The 19,899-nt window shown below is 40.6% G+C and overlaps 1 protein-coding gene across 4 annotated transcripts in view; it reads right to left on the bottom strand.

The window, feature by feature from the left end:
- Positions 1 to 19,899, bottom strand: part of LOC137371926 (low-density lipoprotein receptor-related protein 1-like) — a 1,827,029-nt gene that overhangs the window by 834,657 nt on the left and 972,473 nt on the right. For all 4 annotated transcript variants that reach the window (XM_068035008.1, XM_068035009.1, XM_068035010.1 and 1 more), the window contains exons 19-21: positions 12,091 to 12,171; positions 8,843 to 9,010; positions 5,772 to 5,954 (exon numbers count right to left, since the gene is read on the bottom strand). In XM_068035008.1, coding sequence (XP_067891109.1) covers positions 5,772 to 5,954; positions 8,843 to 9,010; positions 12,091 to 12,171 — 432 coding nt within the window. The remainder of the gene's footprint in view (positions 1 to 5,771; positions 5,955 to 8,842; positions 9,011 to 12,090; positions 12,172 to 19,899) is intronic.

Raw genomic sequence — 19,899 nt, 5'->3', positions numbered from 1 at the left:
AGGGCCTAAAGTGTGTAAATTGCCTGCCCACATCCGTACAATCCGGGATCCACGGAAGCAGATGATCCGCTTCCCAGGCTGCCCCGGGAAACTTCCTCAGTGGTGGGAGAGCCTCAGGAAGCCATCCTGGTCATGGTTCCCCCATATTTTCCAGGCCCACCCTACGACAAGGCCCGCCACCTCGGGGCTGGGAAAATTCAATACCAAATGTTGCTTTTCTAGTGTTATTTCATGTACTTAAATGGCTTCTAATTGTAATTTGTTGTGGATTTAGAGGATTGACAATGCTTTCTTTTTGTCTCATGGTCTATTGTTTTGGAGACAATGTCCACAGATTTGGTCACAGACTGAAGCGAATGCGATTGCTGTGTAAAACAATGACAATAAGCATTGCCATAAGCTTTGTGGCCCACAGCTAACCCTGAATAGCACACCAACAGCAGCTTCTAAACTTAACTTGTATAAAACACTTAGTGATAACAGTGAAACCTCCTCAAAAGGTCCACTCTTGGCCATTTCCTATTTTGACTACTGCCCTCTTTCTAATCCCTTCTCTTCTCAAAAATGAATGCATTGTGATCATGCAACTCAAGTCAACTTCGATGGGGTAAGAACGGATCTGGGACAAATAAATTGGAGTCAAAGGTTGGCAGGAAAAACGATAGCTGAACAATGGGCTACCTTCAAAAAAAGATAGTTCGGGCACAGTCAAGGTATATTCCCTTGAAGGGGAAAGGCAGGGTAAATAAATCCACAGTTCCCAGGATGAAAAAAAAAGATAGAAATTAAGATAAAGAAGAAAAAGTGTGCTTACGACAGATGGCAGGTAGAAAATACTACTGAGAACCAGGCTGAATATAGAAGGTCCAGAGGGGAAGTGAAAAAGCAAATAAAAGCAAAGAGAGAGTATGAAAAGACACAAAAGGATCCCAAAGTTTTCTAGAGACATATAAATAGTAAAAAGGTGGTAAAAGGAGGAGTGAGCCGCTTAGGGACCAAAAAGGGGATTTGTGCATGGAGGCACAGGTCATTGCTCAGGTATTAAATGAATACTTTGTATCTGCCTTTACTAAAGAAGACGATGCAATCCAGGCAATGGTGAAAGAGGAGGCAATTCGGGGTTTAAAATTGATAAGGAGGAGGTATTAAATAGGCTGTCTGCACTTAAAGTGGATAAGGCAGCAGGACTGGATGAGATGCATCCAAGGATACTGAGGGAAGTGAGAGTGGAAATTGTGGAGGCACTGGCCATAATTTTTCAGTCTTCCGTAGACTCAGGGGTGGTGCCAGAGGACTGGAGAATTGCAAACATTACACTCTTGTTCAAAAAAGGGTGTAAAAATAAGCTCAGCAACTACAGACCAATCAGTTTAACTTTGGTGGTGGGGAAAATTCCAGAAAGAATAATTCAGGACGAAATTAATAGTCATATGGACAAATGTGGGCTAATTAAAGAAAGCCAGCATGGATTTCTTAAGGGAAAATCATGTTTAGCTAACTTGCTGGAGTTTTTTGAAGAGGTAACAGATTGGGTTGATGAGGACATTGCAATTGATGTGGTGTACATGAATTTTCAAAAGGTTTTTGCTACTGTGCTGCACAACAGACTTGTGAGCAAAGTTATAGCTCATGGAATAAATGGGACAGTAGGAACATGGATACTGAATTGGCTGAGTGGCAGGAAATAAAGAGTAGTGGTTAAGGGATGTTTTTCGTGCTGGAGGAAGGTTTGTAGTGGGAGATCCCCAGGGGTCAGTGTTGGGACCCTTGCTTTTCCTGATATATATTAATGGCCTAGCACAATTTCAAAGTTTGTAGATGATGCAAAACTTGGAAATATTGTGAACAATGAATAGGATAGTGTAGAACTTCAAAAGGACATAGACAGGCTGGTAGAATGGGCAGACAAGTGGCAGATGAAGTTCAATGTGGAGAAATGTGAAGTGATACATTTTGGTAGGAAGAACATGGACAGACAATATAAAATAAAGGGTACAATTCTAAAGGGAGTGCAGGAGCAGAGGGACCTGGGTGTATACGTGCATAAGACATTGAAGGTGGCAGGACAGGTTGAGCGAGCAGTTAATAAAGCATAAAGTATCCTGGGTTTTATTAATAGGGGCATAGAGTACAAGTGCAAGGAGGTTATGTTGAACTTGGAGAAGACACTAGTTCGGCCTTAGCTGGAGTATTGCCTCCAGTTCTGGGCGCCGTGTGAAGGTGTTAGAGAGAGTGCAAAAAAGATTCATAAAAATAGTTCCAGAGATATGGAATTCAGTTATGAAAATAGATTGGAGAAGTTGAGATTGTCTTCCTTGGAGAAGAGAAGACTGAGAGGAGATTTGATAAAGGTATTCAAAATCATGACAGGTCTGGACAGATTAGATAGGGAGAAACTGTTCCCACTCGCGAAAGGATCGCGAATGACGGCACAGATTTAAAGTAATTGATAAAAGAAGCAAAAGTGACATGAGGAAAAACCTTGTCATGCAGCGAGTGGTTAAGGTCTGGAATGCACTGCCTGAGATTATGGTGGAGGCATGTTGAAGCATTCAAAAGGCAATTAGACTGTTATATGAAAAGGAAGAATGTGCAGGGTGACGGGGCGAAGACGAGAGAGTGGCACTACGTGAAATGTTCATTAGGAGAGCCGGTGCAGACACAATGGGCCAAATGGCCTCCTTCTGCACTGTAACAATTCTGTGATTCTGTGAACTCTGTACTCATTTTTTCCAAGAATTTCATCTTGCTCCAGCATGTCTCTTTCATGATCCACCTCCATGGCACTGTCCTTGCTTGGTTTCACTCCTACCAGTTCCAACATAGCAATACATTTTAGCAATGACTTCTCTTCTCACCCCATCACAGTAGAGGCCTGCTTTAGGTTGGGAAAAGGAACCTGACCCAAACCCAACTGAACCACAGCGGGCCCGAGCCCGATCCGGCCCGAGCCCCTCCGATTTTGCCCCGAGCCCGACTCGACCTGACCCGACCATCCCTTTACTTATCTTCCTGACATTGAACCTGCAGAAGCTGCAGCGCATGCACAAGACGTGATAGTGACATCACTCACTCACTGCGCAGACTCAGTTTCGTCCCGGACTCCCAGCTCAGGTAAGTTTTTTTATTTTTAATACTTACCAGCAGAGCACTTACCGTGTGTGTCTGGCCCGACCCGACTCGATCTGGACTCGGCCAGACCCGACCTGACCCGAGCCCGAAAGCCGGCCCCGGAAGATTGGCCTGCTACCCGACCTGAACCCGACACAGGTCGTCGGGTCCCGTCGGGTTCAGGTCGGGTAGCAGGCCTCTACAACACAGTCATCTTGCAATGACCTAAGTCTCTATGCTTAACTTTCTCCTATTCCTTATCTACATGTTGCCCATCAACAACATTATGCAGAGGCATGGGTTCAAGCTTCAATTTTATGTCGACACAACATGAGTCGAGCATCAGTGGTAAGGAAACCATTGGATAAAATTCTGAGGGACAGGATTAATCTCCACTTGGAGAGGCAGGGATTAATCAGGGATAGTCAGCATGGGTTTGTCAGGGGGAGATCGTGTCCAACAAATTTGATTGAATTTTTTGAGGCGATGACTAGATGTGTGGATGAAGGTAAAGCAGCTGATGTAGTCGACATGGATTTCAGTAAGACATTTGATAAGGTCGTGCATGGGAGATTGGTTAAGAAGGTAAGAGCACATGGGATCCAGGACAATTTGGTAAATTGGATCCAAAATTGGCTTAGTGGCAGGAGGCAGAGGGTGATGGTCAAGGGTTGTTTTTGCGAGTGGAAGTCTGTGACCAGTGGTGTACCGCAGGGATCGGTGCTGGGACCCTTGCTGTTTGTAGTGTACATTAATGATTTAGACATGAATATAGGCGGTATGATCAGTAAGTTCGCAGATGACATGAAAATTGGTGGTGTCGTAAATAGTGAGGAGGAAAGCATTAGATTACGGGATCATATAGATAGGCTGGTAAGATGGGCTGAGCAGTGGCAAATGGAATTTAATCCTGAGAAGTGTGAGGTGATGCATTTTGGGAGGACTAACAAGGCAAGGGAATATACAATGGATGGTAGGACCCTAGGAAGTACAGAGGGTCAGAGGGACCTTGGTGTACTTGTCCATAGATCACTAAAGGCAGCAGCACAGGTAGATAAGGTGGTTAGGCAGGCATATGGGATACTTGCCTTTATTAGCCGAGGCATAGAATATAAGAGCAGGGAGGTTACAATGGAGCTGTAAAAAACGCTAGTTAGGCCACAGCTGGTGTACTGTGTATAGTTCTGGTCACCACACTATAGGAAGGATGTGAATGTACTGGAGAGGGTGCAGAGGAGATTCACCAAGATGTAGCCTGGGCTGGAGCATTTCAGATATGAAGAGAGACTGGATAGGCTAGGGTTGTTTTCCTTCGAGCAGAGAAGGTTGTGGGGGGACCTGATTGAGGTATACAAAATTATGAGGGGCATTGATAGGCTAGATAGGAAGAAACTTTTTCCTTTAGCAGAGGGGTCAATAACCAAGGGGCATAGATTTAAGGTCAGGGGCAGGAGGTTTAGAGGAGATTTGAGGAAATAAATTTTCACCCAGAGGGTGGTTGGAATCTGGAACACACGCCTGAAGGGGTGGTAGAGACAGGAACCCTCACAACATTTAAGAAGTATTTAGATGAGCACTTGAAATGCCATAGCATACAAGTGCTAGAAAATAGGATTAGAATAAATAGGTGCTTGATGGCCGGCACAGACATGATGGGCCAAAGGGCCTGCTTCTGTGCTGTGTAACTCTATGATTCTGTGACTTACACGTTGATGACACCCAGTTATACCTCTCCATCATCATCTTCCATTCAACATTCATCACTCTGCTCTCAGCTTGTCTGAAATCAAGTTGAGAATAAGTCAGGACTTCCCACAACTTAACATTGTTCAGACCAATCATTTTATTCAGCTCCTGCTAAAATATTGCACCCTTCTCTGATTCCATCTCCCACCTTGGTTGTTCATGTTGAGTCTGGCAATGCTTGATGTGCTTGCAGTCCTGTTTGACCCTGAATTGAACTTCAAGCTTTGCGCCCTATTATCACCAAGGCCATTGATTTCCACCTCTGCAATATTGTCCTTCCTCCTTCCATGAAACTTTCACCCATGCCATGTCAGGCTAGACTTCTTGAATGCTTGCCTTGCCAGTCTCCTGAGTGCAACCCTACATAGTTCCAAATTGCCCAATGCTCTACCACCTGTATCTTATCCCATTCCACTATTGCATCACTCCTGTTTTCACTTCATTGATTACTGTTCCCTGAATTCACTGAATTTTAAATCCTTGTCCTCAGTTATAAATCCATTTATGACTTAAACCCTCCTGCACCTCTGCAACCTCCTCTAGCCCCACAGACCCAATTGATACTCCCCACTCTTCTAAATTTTGTCTTCTGTATATCACCGTTTTTGCTTCACCATCAATGGCAGACTTTTCAAATTGCTCTTTCCTTGACTCTGGAACTCTTTCCCTGAACCTTCCACCATGCTACTTCTCTCACTTCTTTCAAACCCTTCTCAAAACCTATTTGTTTTATCATGCTTTCAGCCACTTCCCCTAGTTATTCTTCTACTACTGTTTGGCATTGTTTTATCTTCTGACACACTTTGGAATGTTTGTCACTTTGAACATGCTCTATAGGTGCAAGTCCGTTGTTGAGACAAAGTTACTATACATTTACACTAGTGTGGTGCATTATCTACCAACAATAATCATACCTGTGTCTTTGCACTTAAATTCTGAGTGGGAGTCACAAGTTCTTGTGTTTCCTTCACAGCTGTTTTCGTCACTGCCATCTTCACAGTCCCAGTCCCCATCACAATGCCATCGCAATGGAACACAGTTGCCATCCATATAACACTGAAACTGTTTTCTGTGACATCCACCAGGTGGCCTTGTGGCTGTAGGGGCAATACAAACAGTACATTTACCAAAGCAATTCTATTAATTGGACCTTCTTCTTAACTTCTGTCATTCATGTTTTGCTGAAATTTCCAAGCATCCTTTGTCTTTGTGTTTTCAGTCCACATACAAGGCATTATGTTTAACTGTGCCTGTGGTCTGGTTAATACTGAAGCACTATATCAAAATGGAATGCTTCAGTAGAAGTTCATTAATGTAGGAGTTAAGATATTCATTTACATGTAAAATTAGAAACCACAAATGTTAATTGAAACAAAAGTGCTCACTGTATACAGATAAACATTTCTCAGATATGACTAATTCTGCAAGTCAGAGGAATACATTATTTGAAATGCTCATGCTTTTAAAAATGAGAAAAAAATGAATATTTTTATAACATGTATTCTGATTTTTTTTTAAGGGCACCATATAACAGATTGAATAATGATTTCAGACTCAGAGGCATTTATCTAATAACAGATAAGTTAACAGTTATTAAGTCCTTTTGTTTAGAGCAAAAGAGCATGTCGTTTTTATCAAGTCTACTGGTAGTAACCCACGGGCTGCTTTGCACAATCCTGCACAAGTGTGGTCCATGTGCACCTTGAGGGTGAGACTCAGGCAGCATTATGATGTGTTAAATAACCCTTAACATCAATGATTGAGCAGAATTAAGCAGAACTAAAAGTTGTGTAAAATGGAGATGCCTTGATTTATTCACATGTGACAAAAAAACATAACCTTCTAAAAGTGCAACCAATCATTCATGCCCAAACCTGCATGAAGTCCAATTCATTTGTATATCGCACATATAGCCTTGCTCTCCATGGAACAGAAAATTAAGTATTATATAAAGGATTTACCTTTGGCTCTCCTCTCATCTAAAACAGCTCTTTGCCATTATGGAAATCCCCAAATTAAATGGGGATTTAGGATGATTAATTCAACTTGTTGGAGCACAAAATGCTACTCAGTCATTTAGCTGCTTCGGTACTGCAGATATTCTATATGGACTTTGTATGTTTATTTATTTGGAACCAGTATATTATCAACCACTATTTATTCATTTTTCAAGCACTTTTCAGAATTGAATATTTCAATAGTTCCAGGACTAATATTAGTTATATTTTCAACTTGCTATCTGGACATAAAGGTCCTTATTTATTTATTTAGAAACAGGCCCTTCGGCCTACAGAGTCTGTGCCAACCAACAACCACCCATTTATACTAATCCTACATTAACCCCATATTCTCTACCACATCCCCACCATTCTCCTACCACCTATCTACACTAGGGGCAATTTACAATGGCCAATTTACCTATCAACCTGCAAGTCTTTGGAGGTGGGAGGAAACCGGAGCACCCGGCGGAAACCCACGCAGACGCAGGGAGAACTTGCAAACTCTGCACAGGCAGTATCCGGAACTGAACCCGGGTCGCTGGAGCTGTGAGGCTGCGGTGTTAACCACTGCGCCACTGTGCTGTCCTTCTCTTGAGTTAATTGAAAATAGTCATCCACAGCTCTAGATTGAATATTCTATTCACCCCATAACTTCAAAATTGAATCGAGATGTCCTGACAGGCAATGAGAAATAACTCCACTTCAGATTGGCTGGATAACTCACAAACCATATCTCAGCACTAATCATGGCATATCTTTCTCTACCAAGCGTATTTAGATCATAACTTTAAAGCTGATTTATATTTTTTATGGCCTCATGAGTGGTAAAGACACAAATATATCACCTTATTCCTTCCTAGCTCCCAGACCACAATCCATACACAGTTATCTTAATAATTTATTTTTATTTTAGTAGTGACTATTGTAAGCATGGAAAGCACTTTGTTAGTTTATACTATCATGCAAGATGCGTATTATCTCCCTTCGAGGGCATTTGAGCAGTCTCTTGGGAATCCTCGCGTAAATTTTCTATTTGCTACCCATGCATTGAATTGGCATTATGGGTTGGTCACTTGTAAGTTCGGCATTCCTAACTTATATTTGTCTCATATGATAACATTGACTTTTAACGGGTATCATTGGGTAGCTTTTATGTGGAGGAAGATATCAATAACTGCTTTTAACAAGAGTCCATTCTGGATACTTAGTGGTATGTGTGGTCCAAAAAGTCTTTCAATCTCTACTCTTACTTGAAGTTTATGCGCACATCAGTTTTGAAATCACATTTGAAGTTAAATAGGCAGCTTACATCTACATTATCTATATTCTTGGGCATTTTATAGATCTGAAGATCTTGTCCTCTTTCAATCTTTCTAATTAGCTAGAAATCAGAGCTGATTCTATCAGCTAGATTTTACCACCCCTGGGATGGGCTGGGAGGCAGGAGGCCTCTTAAAATTGCAGCGGAAGGCGTCAAGAGGGGAACCCAACGTCTTCCCACCACCATGGCATAATACCGGCAATGGGAACCTTAGCAGTGTACCAGGCAGCCAATTTAGCAGCCTAATATTGGCCACTTCCAGCCCCCACCAGCATTTTACCAGTGTCAGGAGGGGCCAACACCACGTGGGGGGACCATCAGGTAAACCCTAATTTCCTCCCAGCAGATTTCTGGGGGAGTGGGGGTGCCCTCCTTTATTTGCGCTCTAATTTTTTGCATTCATTTCTGGAGTGAGCCAAGATGTGTTTAAAAATAAAATGTGGCACAGATACATTGATCTTCCGTAGATTATCTTGCGGATAGGTTTGTCACTTAGGTTTTGCCTTTGTTACCAACACTGCTTCTGTCCTTTCCTCACTGGTGCATCACAGATGCAGCACATGACAACATTTGTATCACAGTGAATGTTTCTGTGTAGTTCAGATTTTCTCCTAGATATTACAGTTTTTGAAAATGTACAATGCCAGTCTTTTAGCACACAAACCTGATTTTGTACAGTTAGCATGGGTTTCATCACTAAAATCACCACAGTCATTGTCTCCATCACAGATCCAGTGCTCAGGAACACACCGGCCATTGTTACATTTGAATTGAGTGTTGGAACAGGAAGGAGAACAGCCCACCTCATCACTGCCATCCCCACAGTCATCATCTGTAACAAATGCAACACTATTAAAAATACAGTCTCATAAAGCTTTCAATCATGGGCCTCAGATGGTTAAAAAAAATGCCTAATGAGTATCGACACTGAATCCCACAAAGAACAGCAGTTAAAGGTGTCATGCAAGTTTACAATAAGTTTTTTTTAACTGTCCTCTTCTTTCTTGAAGACCCTGACCCTAGCTGAGGCACAAGTTCCACAGGTACCAGCAATTCTCCTGTACCAACTATTTTTCACATGTGATCCTAGAGAGCAGACTGTTTCGTGTAGGAGGACATCACAACCTATCCCAATCCTTCCTCACCCGATATCTATGTACATGCAAACTAATTGACACTAATTCCTTAATACAGGAAAGTTGAGGACAATTCTAGCATTGCAACGGATGCTCTGGGCAAGGTGAGCTAACTTAGTACAGCCAAGGGCTCAAACCTATGATCTTCTGAGGCAGCAACACTCTTGGTGTGTAAATCATCAGAATAGTTGCTAATAATTCCATGCAGAACCTAAAGGAATCTTGCAGTAAATATTTCATTTTTAAATCATCAGTAATTTTTTTGCATCAAGAAGAAATACATGGACAGTAGCTATCAGGATAAAGTTGCATCATAAGTCCATTGAATGATGCAATTAGATTACAAACTAGAAATTGATTCCTTTTACTTGATATATTTCTATTACATCTTTGTGAAGGCAAGGCAGAAATCCAAAAAGACCAGAGGGAAGACAGAGTGGGTGGTCTTCTGAAAAAGAGTGCATTTTTAGCTGATATTGATAGGCAGACAAGGCAAGAGATTATAACATTTCTCTTGTTATCAGATATGGCTCTCCGTTTATGAAAACATGGACATTTAAGAGAAACTGAATCTCTATAGGAGCTTAGAATGGAAAGGGTACATGGAAGCTACTGGTGACATGAGTATTGAGTTCCAGCACAGACCTTGGGAAGTGAGATGACAGGGAAGTGGGATTAATTGGATAGATTTTTCAAAGAGCTTGCACAGCTGTAATGGCCTTCTGTGCTGTATGATTCTATGATTGTGATCATGATTGTGGGTTTTCGCCAGGTGCTCCGGTTTCCTCCCACTGCCAAAGACTTGCAGGTGATAGGTAAATTGGCCATTGTAAATTGCCCCTAGTGTAGGTAGGTGGTAGGGAATACGGGATTACTGTAGGGTTAGTATAAATGGGTGGTTCTTGGTCGGCACTAACTCGGTGGGCCGAAGGGCCTATTTCAGTGCTGTATCTCTAAATAAATAAAATAAATGACACTTCAAATGTTTTTTACTTCTATCAATTTCTTCTAACGATTTCAAGTATAATTTCTAAAATGCTTTTACTCGCAGAATTACATAGAAGAATCTACAGCACAGTAATAGGCCATTCAGTCCAACTGAATGGCGGCATAGTGGCACAGTGGTTCGCACCGCAGCCTCACAGCTCCAGGGACCCGGGTTCGATTCTGGGTACTGCCTGTGTGGAGTTTGCAAGTTCTCCCTGTGTCTGCGTGGGTTTTCTCCGGGTGCTCCGGTTTCCTCCCACAAGCCAAAAGACTTGCAGGTTGATAGGTAAATTGGCCATTATAAATTGTCACTAGTATAGGTAGGTGGTAGGGAAATATAGGAACAGGTGGGGATGTTTGGTAGGAATATGGGATTAGTGTAGGATTAGTATAAATGGGTGGTTGATGTTCGGCACAGACTCGGTGGGCCGAAGGGCCTGTTTCAGTGCTGTATCTCTAATCTGATACAATTTAAAACTTTCCATGAGCCTCTGCCTCCATGCCCTTCTCCTTGCATACATGAAAATGTGTCAATGCTCTCTGCTACAACCACTCCAAGTGGCATCAACTTGCACATTCTTATCTCTCTCTCTGTGTAAATAAATGTTTCCTAAATTATTTATTTGATTTGTTAGTGGTTCTCTTATACTCATCACTTTTTATGGACTCTTGCACAAAAGGGAAGATTGTTTCTCTGTTCACCTTTTGTAATCTTAAAGACCACTAGCCGGCTTCCCCTTAGTTTTCTATTTTTCAAAGAAAAGAGCCCCAGCCTACTCAATCTTTCTTGATATAGGCATCTTTTCAATCTTAGTAACACCCATCTAAATCTTGTCTGCACTTCCTGCAGTGCTCCAATATCCTTTTTTGTAGTATGGAGACCAGGACTGCAAACAGTACATCAATTGTGGTCTAATCAAGGTTTGATATGAAGTTAACATTTCCTCACTGCTTTGGTATTATACTCATACAATAAAGTTCTAGCTACTTCCACACTTAGGAAGAGGAACAGGAATAGGCTATTCAGCACCCACTTCCTGTTCTGCCATTCAATTAGATCAGGGCTGATCTATATCTCAAAACCATTTGCTCGCCTTTGAGCCATATCCCTTAATCCTGTTACCTAATAAAGGTCTGTCCATCCCAGTCTTGAAAATTTCAATTGAACCAGCATTCACAAACTTTTGGAAGACAGAATTCCACATCTCGACTATCCTTTGTATGGAAAAAGTCCTTCCTGATTTCTCTCAGTGGCTTAGCTCTAATTTTAAGATTATGTCCCCTCACTATTGATTCCCTCATCAGAGGAAATCGTTTCTCTGTATCTATCCTAACAAATCCTTTTATCATTTTAAACGCCTCAATTAAATCAACCCACTATCTTCTAAACTCAAGGGAATACAAGCCAGGTATATGCAATCTGTCCTCTGAACTTAACCCTTTGAATTCTGCTATCTGCTGTTGATTACACTGATTATTTTTGAAAATGCATTTTAAAATGTACTGATACCATTTCATATCCAGATGGAATAATGGATGAGTTGATAGATCAATGGTTGTATAATATCTGTTGTATCTTTCATTACAAGACAAAACAGAAAAACACTATCATTAAATACAAATGTCCATCTGACAAAAATAAATGCAGGACTTCACTTTTCACTTCAAAATCACTGTGTAAAAAAAAAGATGGTGTATAAAATACCAACATTTAGGTTTTAACGCTTCCATTGGATAGAACCATTGGAGAATCATCAGTCATATCTTTCAATTTACATGATTCCATTACCTGAATCACAGCGCCATTTAACAGTGATGCATCTTCCGTTATTACAGGTGAACTGTGTTAGAGGAGTGCAGGTAGGAAATGCTTTTTGAAAGAGAAAAAAATATAAAATTACAATGATAACTTAATGTGCTCTAAAAAGACTGCCATGTAACGTAGCAGTCTAAAACTAATAAAATATTATATTTCCCAAAATAACTTCACTGTTTTCTGTCCATTTTCTTTCTTTGCTTTCTACACAATTCTTTTCCTATCATTTCTCACCATAGTTGTTTGTCTGCAATGACATAAGCCTGGCTGACATCTTAAGTAAATAATTAAACCAATAACTTGTATTTATATCATGCCTTTAACATAATAAAACATCCACAGATGCTTCATTGGAGCATTATAAAAAAATATTTGACACCGAGCCAAAGAGGTCATAGGGCAGCTGTCAAAAAGCTTGGTCAAAGAGTTAGTTTCTAAGGGGCGTCTTAAAGGAGAAAAGAAAAGTAAAGAGTTGGAGAGTTTTAGAGAGGGAATTCTAGAGCTTAGGGCCTTGGCAGCTGAAGGCACAGCCACCAATCCTGGAGCCATTAAATTTGGCCAGAATCAGTGGACGCAGATATCTAGGAGGGTTGTAGGGCTGGAGGAGATTAAGTAGAAATGCTATTTGAGGCTGCATGCATCGCAAATCTTTTGGTTGTGGGGTGACTGAAATTTTTATAACCTTAATGTCACATTTTTCTTCCTACACAATTGTTTTGTGCTCATGATAAAGAGATAGTTTCTATAAACAGACCAAGTCTCCTACGAATCAAAACTACCACCAGCATGCCGCAGAAAGAAAGATATGGCATTTATATCATGGCTTTCATCTCCTCAGGATGTCCCATAACACGTTAGAATAAATGAAACGATTTGGAAGTGCAATCACTGTTGTTTTGCAGGCAAGCATGACAGCCAATTTATGTACAGTAAAGTTCCACAAACAAGAAAACAGATAGAAGACCAATTAATTTATTTTTGAGTATTGCTGAAAATAGAGACATTTTGTCGAAGCTTTTCATCTTGCACTCATCAGAACAATATGCAAGAATACCAATGTAAGGAGAGCAACAAATTTATACTCTTTGAGAAGAGATTACTGATTGGTTGGCAAGTGGACTCTGATTGGTAAAAGCGTTACCTTGGAGAATGCACCAGTTTATAGTGACTGACAGTTAACGGCGAAGCTATGTTTGAAATTTAAACCAGGCAGCTTGACTCTAATTGGTCAAGGCATTGCCCTGAGGAATGAACCAGCGAATGGCTGTCACTTATTTTGTTGAGCTGAAACAGCTGCAATGTGTGTACATGTTCTTTCTGTCTGCAAAGAACAGGGCCCTGTGTATTAATATATGTAGCTTCCATTGCGCGCAAATGTGGCACACTGCGAGCCTGACTGACAATCTTAAATTGATTGCCAGCATAATTCTTAGCACAAAACAAAATTTGACACTGAATCAAAGAGTTAACTGTCAGTCACTATAAACTGTGCATTCTCCATGGCAATGCCTCTACCAATCTGAGTCCACTTGCCAACCAATTAGCACTCTCTTCTCATACAGCATAAATTTGTTGCTTCCCTTACATTGGTATTCTTGCGTGTTGTCCTGATGAATGGAAGACATAAAGCTTTGACAAAATGTCTCTATTTTCAACAACACTCAAGTTCTGTACTACCAAATGACTATTAATTTATTTTTGTGGTGTTGATTTTAGGATAAATGCTAGCCATGGCAACTCACTGCTTTTACCTTGGTGCCATGGGATCCCTTCTGTTCACCTGACCCTCACTTTAACATCTCATCTAAATCATGGTCATCTGTCTGTGCAGCACTCATCAGGATTAAAAATTCCCCTCTAGTTGTGGTCTATAGTGCCTGGCAACTCTTGTGGGATGCCCATCAAACCATGTATACAGCGTAAAACAACAGACTTATTTCAAAAGCAGTGAGACACAGTAAGATACACAAAGTTCATTACTTGGAAAACAATAAACAGCTCTCCGATTTGACGGCAGCTCAGCAGCTTGGTCAGTGCTACTGTGAGCAGTGATAACTGCCGGTACTGCAGAGGGCTTGGACCCAGGCCCAACGCTGGAACCCTGGACCAGAGGTAGACAAGGCAGGGTCACCAGAGCCAGTCTGGAAGGCTCCAGCGAGTGTGGGGGGGCAAGGGGGTGGTCATGCAGTCCAGGGTGAGGGGGGACCTTGGGGGTGAAGTGGTTCCTGGTGGGGCTCCACCATGGGCCACAGATTGCCCATGGAGGAGGGACCAACCCTCCCCAAGTCTACAGAGAGGGCACTTCGTTTTACAAGGCACCCTCCCATGTGGTGGAGACACCACTCCCCCCCGTCACTGGTAAGATCCCAATGGCAGTGGGAAGAGGCCCTTAATTGGCCATTAGTAGGTCACTTAAGGACCTCCAATTACCTCTGGGTAGGAAGGCTGTCGTTAGCCTAACCTGCCTCCGGTAAGATTGCTTGGCGATGGGGAGGTGACGGCCCTCCATCCCACCACCACCCATCACAATTCTCCATGCTCCATGCCTTCGTTGGGCCCATAAAAACCAGCCCCTAGTCTCTGTTTTCTGTCCATTAACCAATCCTCAATCCATTCTAATATATTACCCCAAGTTCCACGAGTATTAATTTTGTGTAATAACCTGTGTGACAACTTATTGAATGCTTTTTGAAAATCCAATACACTTCATTCACTGGTTCTCCATATCCAGTTTACTAGTTACCCATCCTCAAAAAAACTAACAGATGTCAAACACAATTTACCTTTCATAAATTCATGTTGACTCTGCTTAATCATATTATGATTTTCTAAGTGCCCAGATACCATGACCCTAATAATTGATTCTAACATTTTGCCTACTACTGATGTAAGACTATCTGGCCAATAGTTCCCCATTTTCTCCTTTCCTTTGTTCCTTTTAAATCTTGGGAACTGTTCTAGAATCAAAGGAATGCTGGAAGATCAAAATCAATGCATCCACTATCTCTTTTAAAACCCTAGGATGCATGTCATCAGGGGATTTGTTGCCACTTAGCCCCATTAATTTCTCCAGCATTATTTCTTTATTCATACTAATTTCTTTAAGTTCCTCATTCTCGCCATGAAGACGAACATAAAGTATTTGTTAATGCTTCTGTCATTTCCTTGTTCCCCATTATAATTTCACCTGTCTCTGCCTCTAATGGACCCACCTTTACTTTCTCTAATGTCTTCCTATTTTCATACCTATAAAAACAGTTGCCATATGTCTTTATGTCTCTTGCTAGTCTACTCTTATTCCCTTAGTCCACAATCTGCCAAAATACCCTTATGAATCTATTTCTTGTATAGCTTGACAATTGGCAGACCTTTTGAATGAAACAGTCTTTCATCGACCTCCACAATGTGACATATGGCTGATGTTATTATTAGCTAGCCCACAGTGTTCAGACCTTCCATCATAACTAAAGATATGAGCAACCTACACCATAATTTACATAATGGCAACTATTTCATCTTACACATAGACTTCTGAAGTCAGCTGTCACACTTAGTGAGGTGGAGTGTTCATATTTACCTATTACTGTCTTCCTACACACATCTTGCTTTCATGGTTCAGCCATGAGACTTATTAGAATAATATATTCCGAAGTCTATTAGTTTGCATATATTAACATTCTTCTTGTTATTCTCGCCACCAAAAACATTATTCTTTTGACTTGATAGATTTTTGAATAAAGGCATGAACACAATCAAAAAGCACCCAACTAAAGACACCTCTTCTTCATGGACAGGTCTCGACCATTAACCTGCCCTTAGAGATGTAGCTGGCTTAAGAATAGATTCATCTGAACTATCTGAAAATATATGACAAGGAAATAGAAAAATATTTTTGTTTTGCTACACGAGAAGGGGTAGATCTTGATTTTGTGTGATAGTGTAAAAAGGTTTAATGGAAGTGAATGAAAATAAAAATCGGGAGTGATGTAAAATGATTTGCCAACTCACTAACTCTCATTTTATGCTATTGCATAAAATTAGGATCTACCCTAAGCTTTGGAAAAGATGTTTCTTAGATCCTTGAACAGTATACAGAATGAAGAATGAAAAGTAAAACTATGTGGCACAATATTCCTTCCCTCTACATGTAAAATAATTTAATTATAACATTGAATAATAAATAATTCTTGCACATGTACTCTTGCCACATCTCGTGAAATCTTTCAATGTGTATGTATAAATGAGTTACTTCCATCTGAAAATACTGATTTGTAGGCAAACATGACAGCCATTCTGCATTTATAATGGCCCACAAACAGCAATGTGATGAATAACCAGCTAATCTGTTTTATATAATGTTGGTGGTCGGAGGACATTTGGTCAGAATAATGAGATAATTCCCAGCTCTTCGTCAAATAGTATCATGGGATGTTTAAAGTTCACTAGAACAGGCAGACAGAGCCTCAGTTTAAGATCGGAGAAAAATATATTGACCACAATAAATGCCATCTCCACAGATAAGGACACATTAATATTACTATTAGGACAAAATATTATAATCAAAAAACAAGTTTAAAACTTCTAGCACTATTAAAATTAGATTCCATTGGAAGTAGGTCATGATTTTCCTACTGTCATCCCCAAATGTACAGTATAATTTTGCAACTGCTGGCCTAATCTCACCTATCACTGCCAATAAATAATCTTAACACTGGTTTTGTATGAGCTAGCCATTTGAATTGTAGTTTGGCTTCCATCGTCTTTTATTTAGTTTTTTGTTAAAAAAAAGACGGGTTCCTGTTTGAACAATCCTTTTTAGTCAGTGAAGACCTACAAATTGCAATCTAAGAACAAGTTGTGCAAAGAACATTACTTCCCATCATAGGAGTGTGAACAGTCAGAATAACCGTGGACTATGCACACGTACCACTGTACAAATGATGCCCATACTGTACCACCACCATGGCTAACAATAGAGGGATGGTAAGGTAAATCAGAGCTTCTTCTTTTTACAAAATTAAATGAACATCAATGAGATATTTTGTCCTAATAGAAGTTTTGCTCATGTATGTATTTCTCAGTAATATCTAAATGTCTTTAAAATAACCATACAACCTACAAGGTTTCCGGATGTGAATTTGCTGGGAAGGATTTCATATCAGTAACAAAACCCTAAATCCATTTGTGAAAAATATATTTACAATTTTGCTTAACATAGTGCACAAAGGAAATTTTGCCCCATGACAGTAGTAATTGTTAATCTCTAAATGGAAATTTCATGGTTTTCATCATAAGTAACAATTAATACTCAATTTGGTGTTTCATCGAATCAACAGATTCACAATCATTCAAAATCCACCAGGAAACATGAGATATAAAGGGTGGATGATGAAATTATGTTAATATAAATGCTTTGATTTTGCTGAGATAGATGGTCATGGAATTAACTGAATTTAAGGCCAAAAAAAACCACACACTTGGCTCAATATGAAAATCAGGTCATCTTCAACATTGATGCTAATGATATGCTGTGAGAAACTCACATTAGCTTTCCAAACATTCACAGTTCGATAAGCAATTGCAGCCAACAGTTTTATCTGGATATGGGACAGAAAACTAGTTCACATGTATCAATTAAAAGTTAACAAGAAGTTAACAATTCGCAATCATAACTGTCTGTGCTTTGGATGAGTGAGCCAATGCAACTCACAATAGTTCACCCAAAAATAAAATGTATTCAATGTGAATACTTGTCAGAAATCTCCTTGTGATCATTTGATAATGCTACTTCAGACTTTTCTATGCACTTTCTGTGAATTAAATTCATTGGATAAATTCATTTTTATGTCATGGAAGCATAGCAGGTTAATAGACTGCTGGCCATATGTTATAATAAGACAATTAGAGAGCAGCAACTTGAATTGTTTGGTAGATACTTCATTTTCTTGAATGATTGATTGTGACAGAAATGCGGAAAAAATACAACAATGTCTTAAATCAAAATCGGATTGGTCGGCCCTGAATTGACGGATTACTGCACCATAATTTGCTGTAGCAGTGAATCTAATAGCGTCTGCCATTAGTTAAACTTGCCCTGGTCCATTTAATCTCGACAATATTTTGCTTTGCAAGTTGATGGAGTGGCGAGATCAAAAACTCACAGTGAGGGAAACTAGGCATAGAGGAGCTAAGTGAACAGGGCAAGCCATGAAGATTGAAGGATTGTGAAAAAAAAGTGCAAGGTTCAAAAAGGGAAATTAGTGTGGCTGAATTCAATGTCAAATTAGGTACAGAAAGGGACATAATTGCCGGAATTTTCCGAGCCATTTGGGGACAGGCTGTGAGGTGAGAAGGCTGGCAAAATGGTACGGGAAGGCGTGGGGTTGGGCGGGGGGCTGTGCCTAATATCTTCCTGCCACCATGCCATTTTGCCAGTGATGGAAAATTTGGCAAATCAGCCACCCACTAGGAGGCTAATTGAGCCACTTGCATGGGGGGGGTTCCACTGCCATATGGGGAGACTGCCCACTGATACCTGGTGGCCTCGCAGCAGGCTTTGGGTGGGGGTGGACCCTCCTTTTTGGGCACTTCATGATTCATGGAATATCGCCCAGCAGCAGTACATAACGTCCCATCCCCCCAACCCTGATCGCTCTTTGAGGGCACTCAGCCATTGAGGCACCCTCTCCCTGGAGCTGCAGCCTCAGCAATAGCCAACATTAGCTGTGACTCTGCTGACGCTGCTGAGCTGGGGCTGGGCTGCATTCCTTAACTGGACCATGGTCCAGGTGGTAGCCACTTAATTGGCCGCCGCCAGCAATATGCCTCGCATGGTCCCGCTGCTGGCCAAGCGAGGTCACCTCCTACTTTTGGCTCTGACGGCGGGACCTCTGCTGTCCGAGTAAAACTCATCCCAACAGAGGGAAAGAAGTTGTGATTAAGAAAGAGGCAAAAAAGTGACAGAACAGAAAAGTAAAAAAAAAAAGTTTCAATTTTAAATTTCACATTTTTAAAATATCCAACCCAGAAGACTCCACACTTGCAATAATTAGCCTTCAATGCCAGAGAGGTTCGTTGGAAGTAATTTACAGTTAGTCTATCATGAAAAGAATCTCTGACAGCTATTCCAGACTGAATGAAATGACTCCAAAACAAGCTCGTTTTGTGTTACTTTAGACCAGCTCTCACTTTCTGTGGCAACTTTAGCTTGTATCTACTGCACAAGTACAGAAAATTCACACAGCTCAATGCACTTCAATAATGAGGCAGGCAGCGAAATGCAGTTTTTGTGAAGCTAATGGTCAAGCAACGCATATCAGATAGCAACTTTTGGATTTTCACATTTAATCAGATATCTAGCCTCACCTGAAGTAGCTGTAGCATTTGTACAAAAATGATGATGAGTACTATGAGCCCTGCCATTATTTTGACTGCAAATTATGGTCAAATATTGATAATTTGCTATATGTTATTTTATGAGGAATGCAATTTTGCAGGCTTATCAAAAAAGACACAAGCAATATTTTACCAAAAAGATATCCAGCTGACATTGGGAGATAGTTAATGGGAACAATAATCAGAAAAGAAGCACTTGGATACATGTTAGTAGAAATTGGTCAGTTTTACATTGGCTGCCTGTTATACACTCCGCCCAATATTCAGTTCCATTGACATTAAGAAATGAAAAGGTTATCTTTGGAATTAATATCTAAGTTAACTGTTGAAAATATTTCAATGGTTTGCTGCAGTTTCTACTGCACTATGTAGTGCAATTTGATGACA

Source organism: Heterodontus francisci, chromosome 7 (genome assembly GCF_036365525.1).
Source record: "Heterodontus francisci isolate sHetFra1 chromosome 7, sHetFra1.hap1, whole genome shotgun sequence".
NCBI lineage: Eukaryota > Metazoa > Chordata > Chondrichthyes > Heterodontiformes > Heterodontidae > Heterodontus > Heterodontus francisci.
This window is presented reverse-complemented; position numbering and strand designations above follow the sequence as displayed.